At 44.0% G+C, this 17157-nt stretch overlaps 2 protein-coding genes and 1 long non-coding RNA gene across 5 annotated transcripts; 1 reads left to right on the plus strand and 2 right to left on the minus strand.

The window, feature by feature from the left end:
- Positions 1 to 2197: 2197 nt before the first annotated feature.
- Positions 2198 to 8756, minus strand: LOC117728044 (ras-related protein Rab-5A). Of its 3 annotated transcripts, none has more exons than XM_034528727.1 (6): positions 8545 to 8756; positions 7131 to 7357; positions 6207 to 6358; positions 5364 to 5486; positions 5168 to 5261; positions 2198 to 4544 (listed from the first exon to the last, which is right to left on the minus strand). In XM_034528727.1, the coding sequence occupies exons 2-6, from the start codon at positions 7294 to 7296 to the stop codon at positions 4429 to 4431; spliced, it is 651 nt and encodes a 216-aa protein (XP_034384618.1). In that variant the 5' UTR covers positions 7297 to 7357; positions 8545 to 8756; the 3' UTR covers positions 2198 to 4428. The 3 variants fall into 3 exon arrangements, with proteins under 3 accessions (XP_034384618.1, XP_034384619.1, XP_034384620.1); XM_034528728.1 differs by having other exon boundaries at positions 8541 to 8756; XM_034528729.1 differs by lacking the exon at positions 8545 to 8756 and adding an exon at positions 8453 to 8541.
- A 387-nt stretch (positions 8757 to 9143) lies between these two features.
- Positions 9144 to 13058, plus strand: efhb (EF-hand domain family, member B). Its single transcript, XM_034528730.1, has 13 exons — positions 9144 to 9252; positions 9321 to 9377; positions 9484 to 9627; positions 10004 to 10163; positions 10317 to 10427; positions 10520 to 10649; positions 10720 to 10800; positions 10878 to 10945; positions 11045 to 11199; positions 11447 to 11654; positions 11883 to 12080; positions 12334 to 12515; positions 12656 to 13058. Exons 1-13 carry the CDS (start codon positions 9202 to 9204, stop codon positions 12800 to 12802), a joined length of 1692 nt encoding a protein of 563 aa, XP_034384621.1. The 5' UTR covers positions 9144 to 9201; the 3' UTR covers positions 12803 to 13058.
- Positions 12605 to 16907, minus strand: LOC117728046. Its single transcript, XR_004609086.1, has 4 exons — positions 16749 to 16907; positions 16284 to 16371; positions 14822 to 14979; positions 12605 to 12778 (listed from the first exon to the last, which is right to left on the minus strand). It is a non-coding gene; the product is annotated as an uncharacterized LOC117728046 (long non-coding RNA).
- Positions 16908 to 17157: the final 250 nt, after the last annotated feature.

Raw genomic sequence — 17157 nt, forward strand, 5'->3', positions numbered from 1 at the left:
CCCCGTCATCGGCCTGCAGGTCGGACGTGGACCGAAAAAAAATGCATCTGAAAAAAACTCTGGAGGCAGAAAACTGCACATCAATAACATCACGAGGACAAAAAACAGAGGCAGGACAGCGGGACAAGTTATCACTATAATGAGGCTGTCGCCGCGGCGACGTCCCAGGTTTACCGCGTGACAGCCAGGACAGGTGGGAGCTTGACTTTGAGGAGGGGGGAGAGGGGGGGGGACATGACTTTCAGGAGCACTACACCTTGTGAAATGCAGGCAGCCAACCTGCACTTCTGATATCATTTCTGTTGAGTGGAAAGGTTGTTTTTCGACCTTTTTAAAATGAGTGTATTACTGATTCAGGCATTTTATATTGTTATACAGCCTGTAGTTGGAACACAATGATATGTGATGAGGGCAGAGAACCGAAAACACAACACCGCTGATGTAAATGTCTGACGAGGCACCAAGTGGACTCACTCACTCCACATTCTCCTTCTTCCTGTCGGTGCATATGAGTGTTGCTTCATCAGAGGTGTTCTTTGATTTCTTTATCACCAAATATATTTTTATCTTCTTCAATTGGACTACTTATAATGCTGCATCATCCCTCTCGCACCTCGCTCGTCTCAAGATTTTTGACATTTTGATGTAGCTGACAGTGAAACTCGTGTGCTGTGAAAAGTGGTTATCAATCCAGCACGTCAACATTTTAAGTGCAAATGCATCAATTTTTTGTTGTATGATGGATGTTGTTTTCTGGGCTGTTTTTTGCAAACATTTTATTTTTTCCCCCCCAGATTGGTTGGACTGATGGGAACATTGTGTTAGCACGGTGCACTGCTGCCCCCTGCTGGCAACCAGAGGGAAATGCATTGGCATTATTAAATCCTGAGTTTCAATGTGTTTTCTTTTACTTAAGGAGGAGGAGTCAGGCCTGATTCAAGGCCTCATGGTACTAAATGTAACTGTCTAGGGAGGCCGACGTCAAGATCCTCTGTCTCAATTGATGGACCCAGGTGTCTGTCTGTGTGTGTGTCTGTCTGTCTGTCTGTGTGTCTGTGTGTCTGTCTGTCTGTCTGTGTGTCTGTCTGTCTGTCTCTCTGTGTCTGTGTGTCTGTCTGTCTGTCTGTGATAACTATTATTATTTAATATTGTGCATTATCATCAATAAAGTATCTATAAAAAAAAAAAAAGAATTGTATCAACATAACTGCTATCTTGTGTCATATATTGTATGTATCGTCCGTCCGTGTGTGTGTGTGTGTGTGTGTGTTTTTCACACCACAACTCGTCCTAGTCCATAACTTTAACGAGGTCTGTTTGATTCAAGCGTCCCAGTAAACCATGACGATGTGAGCCGGGCTGCACAAGACCAGGACCCTGAAAGCGAAGCGGCTCAGTATTATGAACACCTGCGCTTTTCAAAATGTCTTCCTTTAAAGTCACAATGAGGAACTTTGAACTGGTGTCCCAGTTTAATACTTGTGCTTCTACACGAGCTACATAACTACAACACGCTAACGCCTTTGACGTGAACTGGAGCCGATCCAGTTCAACAGAGATCCGCCCTGAGGATTCATTTGATGGAACGCGTCTTCTTGCCGTTTCACTCTGGATTTATTTCCCTTCACGGGGCCGAATGCCGAAAAGCACTCAAATCCAACGAGACATTCGCCGAGTCGTCACCTTCTAATAAACTGCTGAAGGAAACGTTCATACACAAAGTGAGTGTTATTTTCAGGCGCCTGTCACATTTTTGCCAAAATGCCGTATTTTCCACGTTGACTGTCAGCGAGCGTGACGGACGGATTTGGAACCGAAACAACCGCCGTCAATTCTGACAAACCTGATGCGTCGAAATCGTTCACACTTCTTTTTTTGGACCAAAAATAACATCCTGTTCCCACTTTATTCTCTTCTCTTCCTGCACAAATCCAACATGTAGTTTTTTTTTTTTTTTTTTTATTGCCAGGGAAACTGTTGAAAGACTTTTTTTTTTTTAAATAATAAGCTTTATTTGTATTGGTGAAAAACCCCTCCTGTGAATGTTGAAGCACTTTGCATCACTGTAAAACCCAATAAACAGTATCATACTGTGAACAGGAAATACAGCACAGCAGTTTTTATTATTGCCAACAGTGAGGAAGTTTAAAAATACGATAAAACAGGCTACGCCTTCTATATGATGAACCACATTCAATTTGAATTAAAAATGCTTTATTGGCGTGAACATAACAATGGACAATGAGCCCCTCGTGGACGGTGGGAAAGATCAGGAGTCATAATCTCCCACGGGGACAGATTGTAAGAGAAAATGTGTTTTCTCAACATAATTTAAAAAAAGGGCACATTGTGGGAAAGCAGTGAACCACGTAACTTCTAACAAAATGTGGGGAAATGCCTGTAAAAGTCATTAAATCACATGTATTTGTTATCTTTGTGACAATATTATAGATGTATTAAATTGTTTTTATAAGCCACGGGTCACCTGCAAAGTTAAAGAAGTATTATTTCCTAAATGACTCTTCATGGTGCTCACAGGTTTGACATTTGAAATACATATTAAAAAAAAAGAATATCCCCTGGCGGTGCCAAAAGGGGGAGGGGCTTAGCGATGTAGGAAGGAGGCAGATGGTGGAAACACATGAAGAGTCCGCCTCGACCTGCACTTTAAGATCGGTTACTCGCACCTAAAATCTGTTGCATTGTGGGAATTTTAGGATCCAGTGTTTTTCTAAAATGTACAATCACGTGAAACGTCGCTTCTCTCGACTAGAGGATGAGCGGCAACGACATTTACGACGCGCTCACGCTCCTAACCTTTTCATTCACGCACCCTCACGAGGTCAAAATTGTCATTTGTTTATTACAAAATATCTTCAAAGCGCATATATGACATTCCCATTAAACATCTGTGCTCATAAGCTGGTGTAGCACGTTAGAGATGCTAAAACGCATGTTAGCATTTAGAGGAAAGCATGCAGCTGTAGACTCCTAGTTCAAATTAAATAGTGATTAACTGTATTTCAATCTATTAATCATTGCAGCTTTTGTGCCGGCAGTTTGGTAATTACATTTTTTTACATCTACGTTGTCAAGTAACATGACATTGGGTTGAATAAAAGCAGAATCTTAACTTCCCTCCACATTCAGAGCAAAAAGGCGTACAGGAGACCTCTTTATTGAATTTATTAAGTTTGTATTGAGACACTCAAAACTGATCAGCCCATCACTAGTAATGCTGTTTTACATCATTAAAATTCATTAAGCCGTAAGATAGACCACCAGTCAGGTTAATTAAGCCTCCCACTCATCGCTGTATGTTAGCAAGTCCAAAACAGTCCGTCATATAAAATCGAAGGTCATTAATTAAAACATGATCAACACTGTGCAATGCAATAAAAGTCCCTTTCAAACGTGACCATGGACCATTTAATGAGAAAAGTAACAAGACACCAGAGAGGGATGTTGTTAATAACACTACATACACCTAAGAGAGACCACCACTGTTTAACATTTGACCAGTTTGTGATAAAGAAAAAGAAAAAAATATATATATATTGAACTGTACAATTGTTCGGAATCTCTAGACAATTTCCTTGCGAGCGCAGAGGCTCAGCAAGCTGTGCTAAAGGAGGAAGAAGACAACATTGCACCCTATAACAACATTTGAGTATATAGATTGTGTTTTTTACACCGACAACGGGCGGTTGGGAGTCCAATATTCTGTTTGTGTGTCTGAACGTTTGATTGAGACCGAAACGGAGCGGATTAACAAAGACGAGCGTTTAACGTCTTTGCAGGACGCTCAACGGTCCTTCAGACTGTTTTTTTGTTGTCGTTTTTTTTTTAGACGGTACCAAAAATCTATTTTCCGCATTCGGCGCCTCGGATGAAGACGTCTTCCTGTGTAACAAATGGGAGGGAAGGAGGGATTCATCGGTCCTTTCCTGCATCTCAAGAGGGGAACAGTTTGGTTTTCCTCATAACTTAAACAACACAAAGAGCGTCCCAGGCGACGCCCTTTGACCCCAGTCGACCCCGTGAAGCGACCGAGGGGGCGGAGCCTGCTCGTCACACAGGTCACACGCTCGCTCGTCTTTCTAAACGTGGGCTAGTCTTCCAACTGAATAAGAGATTAAAATGTGTGTTTATTTAGGCGTTGTAGTGATACATGCATCCATTATACTGATATACACTTCTTGAAAAAAAAAAGTTGTTGTTGTTTAAAGAAAGAGAACATCCAAAAAAAAAAAAAAAAAGGTATTAGAAATGCAGCTATACAGAGTCTTTTAGCTATTCCATGGGGAGTGAGGTTGACGGTCAGGGCTGATGTCAAGAAGCCCGATGTCCAGATGTTCACTTGGGAGGGAGGGGTGTGTGTGTGTGTGTGTGTGTGTGTGTGAGACGGGGACAGATGAGCAGGAAGAGTTAGTTACTGCAGCAGGAGCGGCCGGTGGGCTGAGCCGTCTCCGTCAGGTCCACCCCCCGGTTCCGCCCGCTGCTGGCTGCGGACGCTTGAGGCTCGTTCTTGGGAAGCTTCTTTGCTGCAATGACACGACAACGAGGTCAGCGATGACGTCGCCGGAAAGCTATTCCTAAGAGGAGCTTCACGCCAAGTCCTCAGAGCTCCAGTGGAGTCGCTTCTTTATACTTTTCATTGTCTGGGTTTACATGAGAAGTTATTTAAATATCTTCCAGAAAACAAAACCAGCAACTGTTACAACTCGACGACATTCTCTGGGACACCGCCCGATTACTGGGTTTAATTATCCCTCAAGGGACTATTCCAAAATAAAGAGTTTCCACCGAAAACAATAAATTAATATTTAACAAACAACCATTTAGGATAAAGAACCCTTTTAAAAAAAAGTGACCTGCACACTCGAGCGTGTTCAACCACATGATAATTACGCGGCAGCAACAATGACAGTGCCATTTGTCAATAAGTGAAAACACCTGTGTGGGCGGGGCATGGGAGTCACACCTGGGGCTGATGGGACTTTGTTCAGAAAAACAGATGTCCTTTAAATTCAAGCGGCGCTCCAGCTCTCAGATGCCGAGTCACAGTTTAGGGGCTGCGCCCTTCAAAAGGCCACGGTGACCTCTAGACGAGCTGCAGGCCAAGACTACGTCTTATTTAATATGAGAAAAGATATGAGACACTCACCAATGGCCATGAATATCTCGTTTACGTTCATAGAGGTCTTTGCTGACGTCTCCATGAAGAGCAAGCTGTTATCGTCTGCGTATGACTGTGCATCCTACGAAAGAGAAGGTGTAGTAGAGGATCAAGGCCAATCGGACATGTATGCATTATGATAGTTCTGGTTCCGTTTGCACAACTGATGGACAAGCACTCGAACCTGGAAGTCCAGCGCTCTCTTGTTTGCGAGGTCAGCCTTGTTCCCAGCCAGAGCTATTACAATGTTGGGGCTGGCTTGTCTCTGGAGCTCTTTAACCCAGTTCTTCGCACGTACAAATGACTCCTGGCAAGCAAAAACAGGGAGAGGACGGAGCGGGGTGAGAGTTAGTGAACATAACAATAAGACCCATGTGATGGAAAGGTGGCTTCCCAGGATGTCTGGCTGGGCTTTTGCTAATCTTTTTCATCAAAACACAACAGGGGGAACAATTAGATGATGCTTTAGATGAAACACACGCACTGCAGTAGGAGCAGCGTTTTGTACAGTGTGGGAGGCACAGTGAGGCTGCCATTAGGAAGTTATGCAGCGCAAACGAGGAAGTAAAAAAAACTAAAACGCTTTGTCTGCATGCAACACTTTCATCTTTCAAGTACACATTTCAAATAGAACAAAACTAAAATCGCCTGCTGCCTTTTTTTTTTTAGTGGCAGCTGTTTTCCAGTGCACTTGACATTTTTTATATATATACTAACTACGTTGAGGTTAACGATTCCAAGTCCAAAATATTCTCTTTGTAATCAAAAATCCATCAGCATTTAGTGTAATTATACAAATGGTGACTTACGTATTAATTCCACATTGTTTAATAAACAGTGTTGTTGAGTGATGACTCCAAGATACCAAAACAAATGTATTTGAATTTCATATTTTTGCTTGATCGCTGCCCATGAACATTTCAAGATGAAGACTTCCATCTCTCGTCGTCAGTCACAACAACTTTGTTCCAGCGCCGGTTAGTGAGAGCAGCGCCGAGAACTGCGACCGCGTGGAACGCAAACTCACCTCATTTGTGATATCGTACACCACGATGGCTGCCTGGGCGCCTCTGTAGTACATGGGAGCCAGACTGTGGTAGCGCTCCTGACCAGCTGTGTCCCAGATCTCAAACTTGACCGTTGTGTCGTCCAAACATACCGTCTGAGTCAGGAAGGCAGCTGCAGGTGCACAAAGAGGAGGAACCGATGTGTTTACTGAGCTCCACAAAGTGATCATTTAAGAGCAGCGCCACACACACACACACACACTTGGGAAAACCGGGGCGCTGGTGGTGTCAAACATGTTTTATACTGATAATCTGTATGGGTGGGATCCACTCAAACACCTTTTCTTTTATTTATTATTATTATTATTTACTCTGGCTAGATTGAATGTAAACTGGGAGTTACACTGTCAATCAGTCACTTACACACATTTCCACTGAAAACTACCCAGAACCACTTATAACGATGTCCAGTAAGCAGCATGTAAGGCCAATAAGGTGAAAGGGTAAGTAGATGATAACTGACTGCTTCAATATCACGTAATCCACTGGACAAACCATCAACTAGATAAGGACGCCCAGGAATTTACCTAATAACTCCTGCAGTTCTCCGTTCCTATTGGCCGTTACTCCCCTTCTTCTCGTACGTATTCTATACTGTTTTCCACCACGCTCTTTTTGGGGATGTTAAGCAACTTTTCTACCAATTTGCACTGCTCTTATTTCCTAGATTCTGACACCACATATGTTGATTTTGTTTCGTAAACTATTTACTGACTGGGAAATAGGACTCTTGTGACAGCTATCCGTTCGTACCCTACCCTTAAGAAGATGATCTACATATTCAAAAGCTCATTCACTGTGACAAGAAGGTAAATAAAAGAATGCAAGTCCCCGCATTACACTTTGCAGGCCCGTTCACAGAGGGGAAAAACAAAGACATGTACCTCCGATTGTGCTCTCTTGGAATTCGTGAAACTGCCCTTTGACGAAACGAAGTACAAGACTTGACTTCCCCACAGCCGACTCTCCTAAAAGCACAAGTTTGAACTGGCAGATCTTGTTGCCTGCGTTTGGCCCATTGGGTCGTGTAGCTCCGCCTCTACTTGCCATGTCACACTGCCCGGTCTCTTCTTCTGGAGGCTGACTTACTGTGAGAAACGGTAGAAAATATCTGAGTGGGAGAGAAAGTAAAGCAAAGTGTCAGTGTCAAATCCTTTTTTTTTTTTTTTTAAATCAGGTCAGGGAATATTCAGAAATTGTAATCTCATAGTTTTACGCTGTTGTTCGAACAATATTTATTTTAAAACAAGCAGTCCAAACACACGGATGATCTAATGACCATGAAGGGAGTTTTACTGTAGGCAACTACACACACATACAAAGTCAACAAGAGTTTCACATTACCAGCCACACTTCTCTCTCCTCCCCCCTCCACACAATAGTTGGTTACTTGCCATAACAAGCAAACAGGTATGGGAAAATAACTATCTAAGTCTGAGTCACTTTTTCTTTTTCCACCTGACGGTATCACCCAGCGTTTTGTGGTTCCAAAAGTTGCCCAAAAGTGTCTCACCTGTACTGATTTCACTACATCTAGAAATGTCGAAGTTGCCCAACTGGTGTAACTGTAACAACAACAACAACCTCTGGCAAATCCTGCATGTAGCTTCACGTTCAGAAAGGGGGATTAGTACGGTATGGAGAAATTATAGATGTCTTTATATATGCACATACCAGTCTATAGATTTAAAGGTGAATAACAACAGCATCGCTCTCTAACTTAGACATTTGGCATCGCCACCGGTTAAGAAAACACAGCATCAGTCCAAAAATAATTACTGTCAACTTCATGTCGCATTACGACACCGAGTCAACCACTAATAACCTGTCATGTTGTTGTTGACTGTTAAGCTAACGACCGCTAGCGTTAGCCACCTGGTTAAGTTCAAACCGATCTCTAATGTGACCTATAACAACACACACTGGGCTTATCGGGGTGTTGACGCGCGCGCACACCGCCGTCTACCTCCACGTAACGTTTTGAGAATGCCAACACACAGATGATGCAGTTTTTTTGTTTTTTTGGGGTGTGTACAAGCTAGTGACAGCTAGCTAACAATAGCTGTATGACGTTCATTTTTGTAAATTCCTCCTCCTCCTCATTAATCTGTGTTTACAGATATGTTGCCGACACCAAACGTGGGTAATAACGTGGGCAATGTAAACATAACGACCGGTCCCGGATTCACCAGCGGTACGACGTTACCTAGCTTGGCCCTCGGAGAGCTAACGCTGTTTAGCCGCATCGGGAGGAGCCGTTAGCCAACAAGCTAACGCTGCTAGTAGTTACTCACCTACCAGAGAGAGAGGGAGTTGCTGTGAATGGTGTCTTCCGGGTCTTTGTGGCACTTCAGTGTCCGTTCGGAGTGTCGATGACCCAGCCGGCTACCGTGACGTTAGATTTCATAAGGCTGCGCGATGTCCCTCTCCCACTTATCTCAACTTCCCTTTTCGCATCGTACGAAGGATGATGACAGATCGAATGGCTACAATTGACAATCCCTCCTCCCCCCCCCTACGTCATTTCCCCCCTGGACCAATCACAGGGCAGGGTTTATTCTCCACGTACTGGTAACGTCATGCGCCTTTCCATTAAAAATAGAAAAGAAAAGAAAAATTTAAAATGCTATTAAGACTTTCGGTGAGATAATAGGCCGGAAAGAGGAATTACTCTTGGGTAATAAAAAAAAAGAGAGAAAAAAAAATATTTACTTAATATTAAACACATATATGATTAACTATCAATTTACATTTACATCAATAACTTCTCATTTTTAGAATTAACTTTAAAAAAAAAAATATTTAAAAAAAGGTTATTCATAAAAATAAGTCAACGTTTAGAGTTTGAACGGTCACACGTTGCTAGGCAACGAGAAAAAACAACAGGCGCACCGTCTGTTGAAGCGGTCGAGAGGACGAGTCAGTTAAAACCAACGTAGAGGGTTAAAGTTGAATATGACTTCCCACCAACTCAAACACACGGACAGCTGTCCAGACACACCGCCGGTGAGCTTCATTCTGCTCTGCTTTAAATGAACATTTTACACGGAGCACTAACACGTTCTTCACACCAGGCAGGGAAACGTGTACCTGCAGGAGACCGGGCCAAATGCTGCTTCCAAGATGCACGGGTAAGTCATTTATCTGTGTGTGTGTGTGTGTGTGACAATTTAAGTGATGTATCATTTAAAGTGTCAGGCAGCTTTGAAGGCGCATGCATGATCATTTCCTCTGCAGGCCCTCACCCCGCCGGGGGTCAGGAGATTCCGCAACAGCATCCAGCCGCAGCCAGGAGCCATCAGAGTGCACCAAGGGAAGGCGAATGATCCAAATGTTGCCGGCACCCTTGTTCACGGCATCTGCACCGAACCCGGGGTCACTGTGAGTACCACGCGGGAGCACACGCGTCTCATTGAGGCAAAAGAAAAGTGGGTTTTTACAACCCCAACCTGTTGGGTTGGTATGTTTTAGGTCGATGATAATGGATCATGTATTACTCTGCTAGGTGATGAGGTTTATGGCTCTCAAAACTTATACCGTATCCATATTTAGGACATAAACCTCTATGCATGTTGGCATTTTAAAATGCTCTTGTATTTGTAGGTGTCAATTTAAGAAAAGAAGATTTGTGGCAGCTTCACCGTAATGTGTTCAGTATTCGTTCTGGCACGAGTTGACTTTACCCAGTTTGCACAGTTCAATACAAACAAACCCATAATATGGATATAACTTATGGATTTTTACACGATTCCAACAGGTCAGAAGTTTGCTGAATCCTCCCCAAAAGACCTTGTTCCAGGAGAAGTTGCAAGAGCTCAGGGAAGCCTCCAGCCAAAAGGCGGTGGGGAGGTCACATGATCAGCATGTCGGACTTCCCACGAACAATGAAGCAACATATGGTGTGAAGACAGTTAAAGGTATGTGATCCGTGCAGCCGGGGCGTGGCTCACACAGTTTAAACTAAATAAAAACACTTTTATTCAAAAAAAGACGTTCAGATTTTCAGAAATGTTATGTTCTAGGTCTATAAATATGAATAGTTAAGAGTGAGAAGGTTCTCTTTTGTTCAGGGTTGGATGTGCGTGAGCTTGTTAACCCTTCAAAGACCGTCGACGAGGTGGAGAGGGAAGCTCAGGAGGGACACGAGGCTTACCTCCGCAGCCACAACGCCTACTTTGTTGGTCGGCCGATGGAAACGAGATATTACCCATAATGCCTTTTCAGTTTCACTAAATGACTTCTGCAGCTTTAAACTCCCCGTGCTCTTCTCCAGGTGAGAGGATCGATAGGAAGTACGCCGGGACTCACTTCAGTAAAGACGGCAGCTTCGGGATCGCCACCCCTCATTTCAGCGACGGCCGTTCCGTTGGCAGAAGCCTCCAGTGGCTCGGGGAGACGCAGAAGTAAGGACTGGATCTATGGTTTCAATGTCCACAGCCCGGTGTGTTCATCCCTCCATTCCCCGTGCCGTAGGTTCCACAATCCAAACCCTGTCTGGAAGAGATCTGGGACCAAGGAAAAGATGGAGGCCCAAATTGGCCAAATGACCAAAGTGTAGGTTTTTTTATGTTGACTCCGACGATGCTTTGCTTTGTTTAACTTCACCTTCTCACTAACACCCATCTGCCTAGGAGAGGAAACTCCTTGAATCTTTCACCAGATCACACTTTTGGAAAACTCATGCCGCCGGATGAATTTGGTAGAGTTTATGTTTTAAAAAATAATAATAACTTGAGCTTTTTTGTTGTTGTTGTTGTTGCTCATCATAAGATTTGAGTTTGTCCGCCTACCTGTACAGGTGTTGGAGATTTAATCCACTCCACGGAGCCCGGCCAGTACGCGAGAGGTCGAGACCGCCGGCGCAGCCTGGTCAACGCAGTGCGACACCGCCTGAAGAAGCTCAACTTCCACCTCTTCCCCTCCTTGCTGCAGGCGTTCAGGAACTATGACAAGGTACACGTTGTTGACCAACACTCTGCTGGCTGCTCAACTCGTCACAAGTAACCTGAAGGAATGCACGGACACTTGTTGACCCACAGGGGGTTTGAGATGAGGCGTGAGGCCCCGGGACCGAGGGCGTCGTACGCGTGCAGATTGCAACGCCCTCTGAGGGAGATTTGAGATTTGTAACCGTGCTGCTATCGTTCTCGAGGCTCAAGGATATGTTTTCACGAGTGCATCTGCTTCTGTCAACCACGAGGAGGGCAAGGGCAGGATCGACAAAGAGGACGTGCAGGCCGTGTGTCGCCAGTTCCATCTGGACGTGAGCGGGCCGGCTCTGGACGCCCTGATGGACGACTGCGACACGGACGAGGACGGACTCATCAACTTCCTGGAGTTTGCCAACTTCCTCAACTGGAAGGACAAGATGCCCGTCAACAGTCGAGAGCAATGCATCCTGACGAGCGGTCAGTTTTCCCTCACGTACCGAATTACACATGCGGGTGGTTTATTGTTATAGTATTTCAAACTACACAAAACACTCATCTGATTGTGGCAATAAAAGACATGAGTTTTGAAGTCATGGTGGTTGAAGCGTTGCAGTTGAGGTTATCATTTTGCATGAGGGTGATGCAGAGGTTCCACTCGGAGGCCCGTTTTCTGGAACATTTGTCTTTTGATGCGGTCTCCTGCAGAGGTTGCACCCAGCACGGCTCCGGACAACACAGAGGGGAAGCCTCAGTCGGCCTTAATTAGGCCCGAGGACCTGGACCCCATAAAGCCAGGGAGCTCGCTGAAGACCCCCAGGACCCTGAGGCGACCCAGAGTAAACCCAGACCACTTCATGACCTCCTCCGCCCTCATCGGGTCCGTCAGTGATCCGCCCACAACCAGTAAGTCAGAAATAGAGAATAGCTAGATGCTGTCTTCCTCTAAAAGTCTTCATCATATAAACTAACCTGCATGAATGTCTTCTGGAGCACCTCATGCTCAGTTCTGCTTCTGGACATTTCTACTTATATATATATATATATATATATATATATATATATATATATATATAGTTTTAGAGGCGCTAATTCAGCGTATACATATTCTATTCACTCCCATCTTCTAAAAAGCCTCATGTGGTCTGTCTTCACGTAGACGGACGCACCTATGGGATCCCGTCCGTGCGCTCCGACCTCTCAGCTCCGCGCATCAGGAGAGTCGACGACACCAACAACTACGGGGATACGTCCACGGCCGCAGAGCTTCTGCATCCGTCAGTTCACGCCCTGCAGGGTGTTTACGAGCAACACTTCTTCTGCCCTCGCAGCAAGGAGGAGGTGCGTATCCAGAGTTGGACAGTCATAAAGAAACTATTGAATATCATGGAAATGGCTTTTTTCGAGAGCTGGAAAGTCACGTAAAACAGTTGAATAGTTTAGTTTTTCTTTTATTAACGTTGTCATCTATCCCTTCACAGATTGCAGAGATTTTCAGTAATGTGTGTGACAATGTTCCTGAAGAGACGTTCGAAGCAGCCTGGAATCTGGCGTCCGTGAAGCATCCGGCCGGCGAGGTGTGTGTCGAGGTTTTCCGTAATGCACTGAAGGAAATAAAAGCAATATGATGACATCAACAATATCTCCACTATACATCGGCCAAAACTTTGTGGCTCCAAAAGGTTTTAGTTTGACGCATTTTTATGACAAATATGAGGAAGAAAAATGGATTTCTGCAACTCAAAATGTCAAAATGACAAGTAAACCTTCACCTGAAGAACGCGGTAGTCGAGCTGTAACATAATGTGAACATCTCTGTATTTTAAACTCCTCAAAGATCCTTCTTGTTTATGCAAACCCCAAATCTCTCCTTTTCATTTCCTTTGCCTGTGGGACGCTCGTGCGTATACATCTAGAGCAACATTACGTTGTTTATATGAACTACAGCTTCAAAGAAAGCAAAGACAGATTTTGCTTTCTTTTGAAGTGGCGCATTAATAAAAGAACTCCCGAGAAACAAGTTTAATATAAATCTTCTTTGTGCGTCAGTAGAGTCTATTTCTGCTGTTGTGTGACCGAACTAAGAACAACATCTTCTGCACATCATTTGTTGTACTATTCAACTTTTATTTCACACTGTTACTTTATCATGATGGTGGTTATAAATCAATAAAAGGCAGAAGGGGAACAGATTCAAATGAATTAATCTGATGTTAGCCATCAGATTAATCATCATAAACATCCATTTGCTGTACCTGGTTTTACAATAAATGTCCAAACAGGCTGAAGATGAGAGAAAAATCCAAATGAAAACTAGTTCTTAAGAGTGTTTGATTTTATTTAATCTCCCCCGCACAATAAACTAAATATTCAATATTAATAACGCCACAGATTCAGAGAAACGTGTCGGCAAACAAAAGAGTTCCAATTCCATGTCTGTTTATAGAGCATCAATGTCTATTAAAATGAAAAATATAATTTCATGCACAGCAACATCTCATCTGTCGTCTTCTGTTGGTCCACCGAAGCCGGTGTTGAATCTGTAATCGATGTCTTTGGACTCCGGTGGAGCTTCGGCCCCGCTGCCCCGTCCGATGTTCGGTCCGAGTTTGATTTCCAAGCACATTTATCTCATAATTCTATTTAATCGACCGTGAAATTGGGAAGTCTGACGGAGGTGGCAAAAAATTAATTGACGTCTCCTTGGAGCCGAGACATTGAAAACAGACACAGGAGGCGCACGTGGAATTGTTCGCTAACCAGATTAATGGAACGGGTTGCACGCGTCTGAAGATTACAAAATGGAGAAATAACTAATAAAAAAAAACACCATTAGCTTTTTGTACATTCACCACTCGTTTTTTTTTGTCTCCTTGTTAATTTCCATTAAACTGGGTGATGCACAGGCGTGGCAAATTGTTTAATGTGCTCTCCCCATATCCACGAGCATATTGACATGTGCTAAGCTAACCGCACTCATTTAATCTCATTAAGACTCTACGAGATGCTGCACTGGAACCCCCCCAAAAAAAATAAAAGAACAAAAAAAACCCACGCAAACTTCCACAAACCACATATTGCTGCGCAGGAAAATTAGAATAATCCTCCGCGTATTTCATTATGCATGAATTAGAGGCCGCTAATGACAGAATCCTCTGTTTGTCCGATACGTTGTCAACATTAATAATATTGCAGCACGCTTTCTACAGAATGGGATGACACGCAGCATTCAGGAGCCTGTCAGGCGGGATGCTTTTTGACAGGTGACACGTGTCTGGCCGTGACCGCGGGCTCAGACGCAGCGGCTGGGGAATTTCTTTCTGGTAGAATTTGTCGCTCTTGGCTCGCAGAGACGGAATAAAACTATTTTGTTTCCCCCCACTTGGTATGAGACGCGTGCTGTGGATCCATTAAGTGTTTTTATTTAATTTTTTTTTTGGATCGCCATAAACACATGTACCAGAACATACCCTCCTCCTCCTGCTGACGATGGAGAATGGATTATCTTGTTATTACAAGTACCGTATATGCATTTACACTAATATATTTGGTCCCTTTTTATACATCGTTCATGCATCACATGCCGAGAATACAGTTATGGAATACAAGGCCTTCACCTGCGAACGCAGAGTCAGCTTTTACGTTACCTTTCACAAAAAGCATCGGAGGGTCTGAGGACGACCTTCACGTCGTGGGATAGGTTCATCTGTAAAGCTCTGGAGGTCTCACGTGATCCTGATGCCCCGTTTCTTCATTCCAGCCGAACGCCGCTCCTCCGTCGAGGCTCTTCGGCTCTCGGTGGAACCTGGAGGGGAATGAAGGGGGTCGACGTGTTGAACGGGAGCAGAACCATTTGAAAACAACATGAACCCCAACGAAGGTTTTGAGGCAAATCTTCCTGGGAGCATTTCTGACCAAAGAGAGAACGGCATGCCCCCGCACGTTGTCGTGGGAACAACATAAAAAATAAAAATAAAACGAGGTACAAATGAGACAATCGTAAGTCAATTAGTCCCCGAAACAGAAGCGGAGCAAAACAAACCGTCTGGTTAAAAAAAAGAAACACTCAAACTAAAGTTCTGCTTCTCGTGTCACCTTGAAAACAATGCGGCGCGTTCTGGAAATAGCTTCCTCATCCTGCCAAACCGTTTAGCCTCCGGGATAACATTTAAAGTGAAACGGGGCGCTCTCAGAAAAAGGGGGATTTCCGAGAGCGGAAACAATAGGAACGAGAATCTGGCTAACTAGATAGGTGGGCGTTAGGTAGCACGGCCGGCCCGTGTGGTCCGGCAACTAACCGGATTACTGATGGGAACTGGAAAGAGGCTTTGACGGTTACATGCACTGGGAGTTGAATTATGCCACGCCGGGGGAATCACAGCCCTGGTTTCTTTTAGAGAACAGCTGAAGGGACGCAGTGGCCGAATGCGACTTCAGAAGGTCCCTTTTGAGACGGAAACGTTGCATGTTTGGGGGGCGACGGCGTCACATTCCAGAGAGTTTATTAGAAATATGGAACGAAGACGACGTCTCTGGTCCTCCGACAGGATGGGAGCTTATTTTCCAGATGCATGCCAGACAGGGACGGAGTGCACGGAGAGGAAGACTAGACGAACTTTTCTGGATATTCAGTTTTTATTCAACTTTTTGAAATGTAAATAATGGGGAAAGCTGCTCCGATTATTCTTCTTCTCATTTGCCCCAATTGAGCTTCACACAGTGCGTCTGTTAATATTTGTAAAAGTGTATTAACGTGAATACAGATGGGATCACAAGAGAGTCTCTCGCTCTGCTTTTTGTTTCCAATCTGCGATTCTAAATATTTCTGTATTTTGTATTAGTGGCAGCCCTCCAGTTAATGTTACTCTCGCCCCAAGCGAGGTATTGAATACGAGATGAAATCTCATCCGCCTGAACGTGTATTCTCCAAAATGATGCTTTACACTTTTAAATAAATATGAAAAACATTAAACTAGCCACCCTCAGCTCTGTTACCGAGTCCATGATGTCTTCTTTTATGACTTTATGACCAATGTCACCTCACTAGAAGGAAAACCAAGTCTCCTCAGCGTCTCCGGGAACCCCTTTTCCGATCGCACCCAAACTCACCATATTTATCAAAGACGTGAACACAATGGCGTCCATTGTGACGGCGAGCTGCTTTCTCTCCGAGCCTCGTCTCCACGCAATCCATCGTCTGCAGGGACAAAAGAGGCCATCAATAACCAACGGCGACGGCGAGGATGAATCATCACCTCCACTAACTGACTACTTTGGATGGGTAGGAGTCCTGGCTATGAATTTGCACCCACATTTGTGTCAGTTATTGCATTCTAAAGATTAATTTATAAAAAAAAAAGAATGAAACAATATTTTTAATACTAAAATAATACAAAAAAATGTAAGTTTTAATATTACTAGCAGGTGAAATAAATGGTGGAAAAACATTTACTTTTCATTAAACTATATATATATATAATATGTTTCATAATATGTTTCTTTCAACCCGTTTGGTTTGTCACCCACAGCTGGAGGAACGTGACCCGGATGTGCGACCCCTCTGTCGGTAGTTACCTGCTTCACTTCCCTTTCACTGTGCACCGGATCCACCACGTGACCGGGTCCGGGATGCCAACTACGGAGACGTCTGCGCCCACGAACCGGGACGGGAGCCTCCACCCTCACGGTTCCCTCCGGTAACCCCTTTACGCCCCACGCTGTACCCACAATCCTTATCGGGACTCCCGACGTAAACACACATGACTGCTGCCTTCAGGGGCGGTTGGAAATACAGGAACAAACGCATAAAGGGGCCTTTCTCAGGGTTGTAGTAGGCTGGTGTTTCTGTCTTTGGCTTTTTAAAAATTAATATTATGTATATTTTTTATATTGTTTTTTATTATGCTATATTATTATTATATATCTTGAATTAACATGTGTTCAAATGTACATGTGACATGTGTAATCAAGTACAAACAGATTA

Source organism: Cyclopterus lumpus, chromosome 25 (genome assembly GCF_009769545.1).
Source record: "Cyclopterus lumpus isolate fCycLum1 chromosome 25, fCycLum1.pri, whole genome shotgun sequence".
NCBI classification, from domain to species: domain Eukaryota; kingdom Metazoa; phylum Chordata; class Actinopteri; order Perciformes; family Cyclopteridae; genus Cyclopterus; species Cyclopterus lumpus.

Coding starts and splice junctions, on each gene's coding strand:
- efhb (XM_034528730.1), top strand. CDS start 9,202: ATGACTTCCCACCAACTCAAACACACGGACAGCTGTCCAGACACACCG. Junction 9,378..9,483: donor GCTGCTTCCAAGATGCACGG/GTAAGTCATTTA, acceptor TTTCCTCTGCAG/GCCCTCACCCCGCCGGGGGT. Junction 11,200..11,446: donor CGTTCAGGAACTATGACAAG/GTACACGTTGTT, acceptor GTCAACCACGAG/GAGGGCAAGGGCAGGATCGA.
- LOC117728044 (XM_034528727.1), bottom strand. CDS start 7,296: ATGGCAAGTAGAGGCGGAGCTACACGACCCAATGGGCCAAACGCAGGC. Junction 5,262..5,363: donor AGAGAGCGCTGGACTTCCAG/GTTCGAGTGCTT, acceptor TCTCTTTCGTAG/GATGCACAGTCATACGCAGA. Junction 4,545..5,167: donor CGAGATATTCATGGCCATTG/GTGAGTGTCTCA, acceptor GTGTCATTGCAG/CAAAGAAGCTTCCCAAGAAC.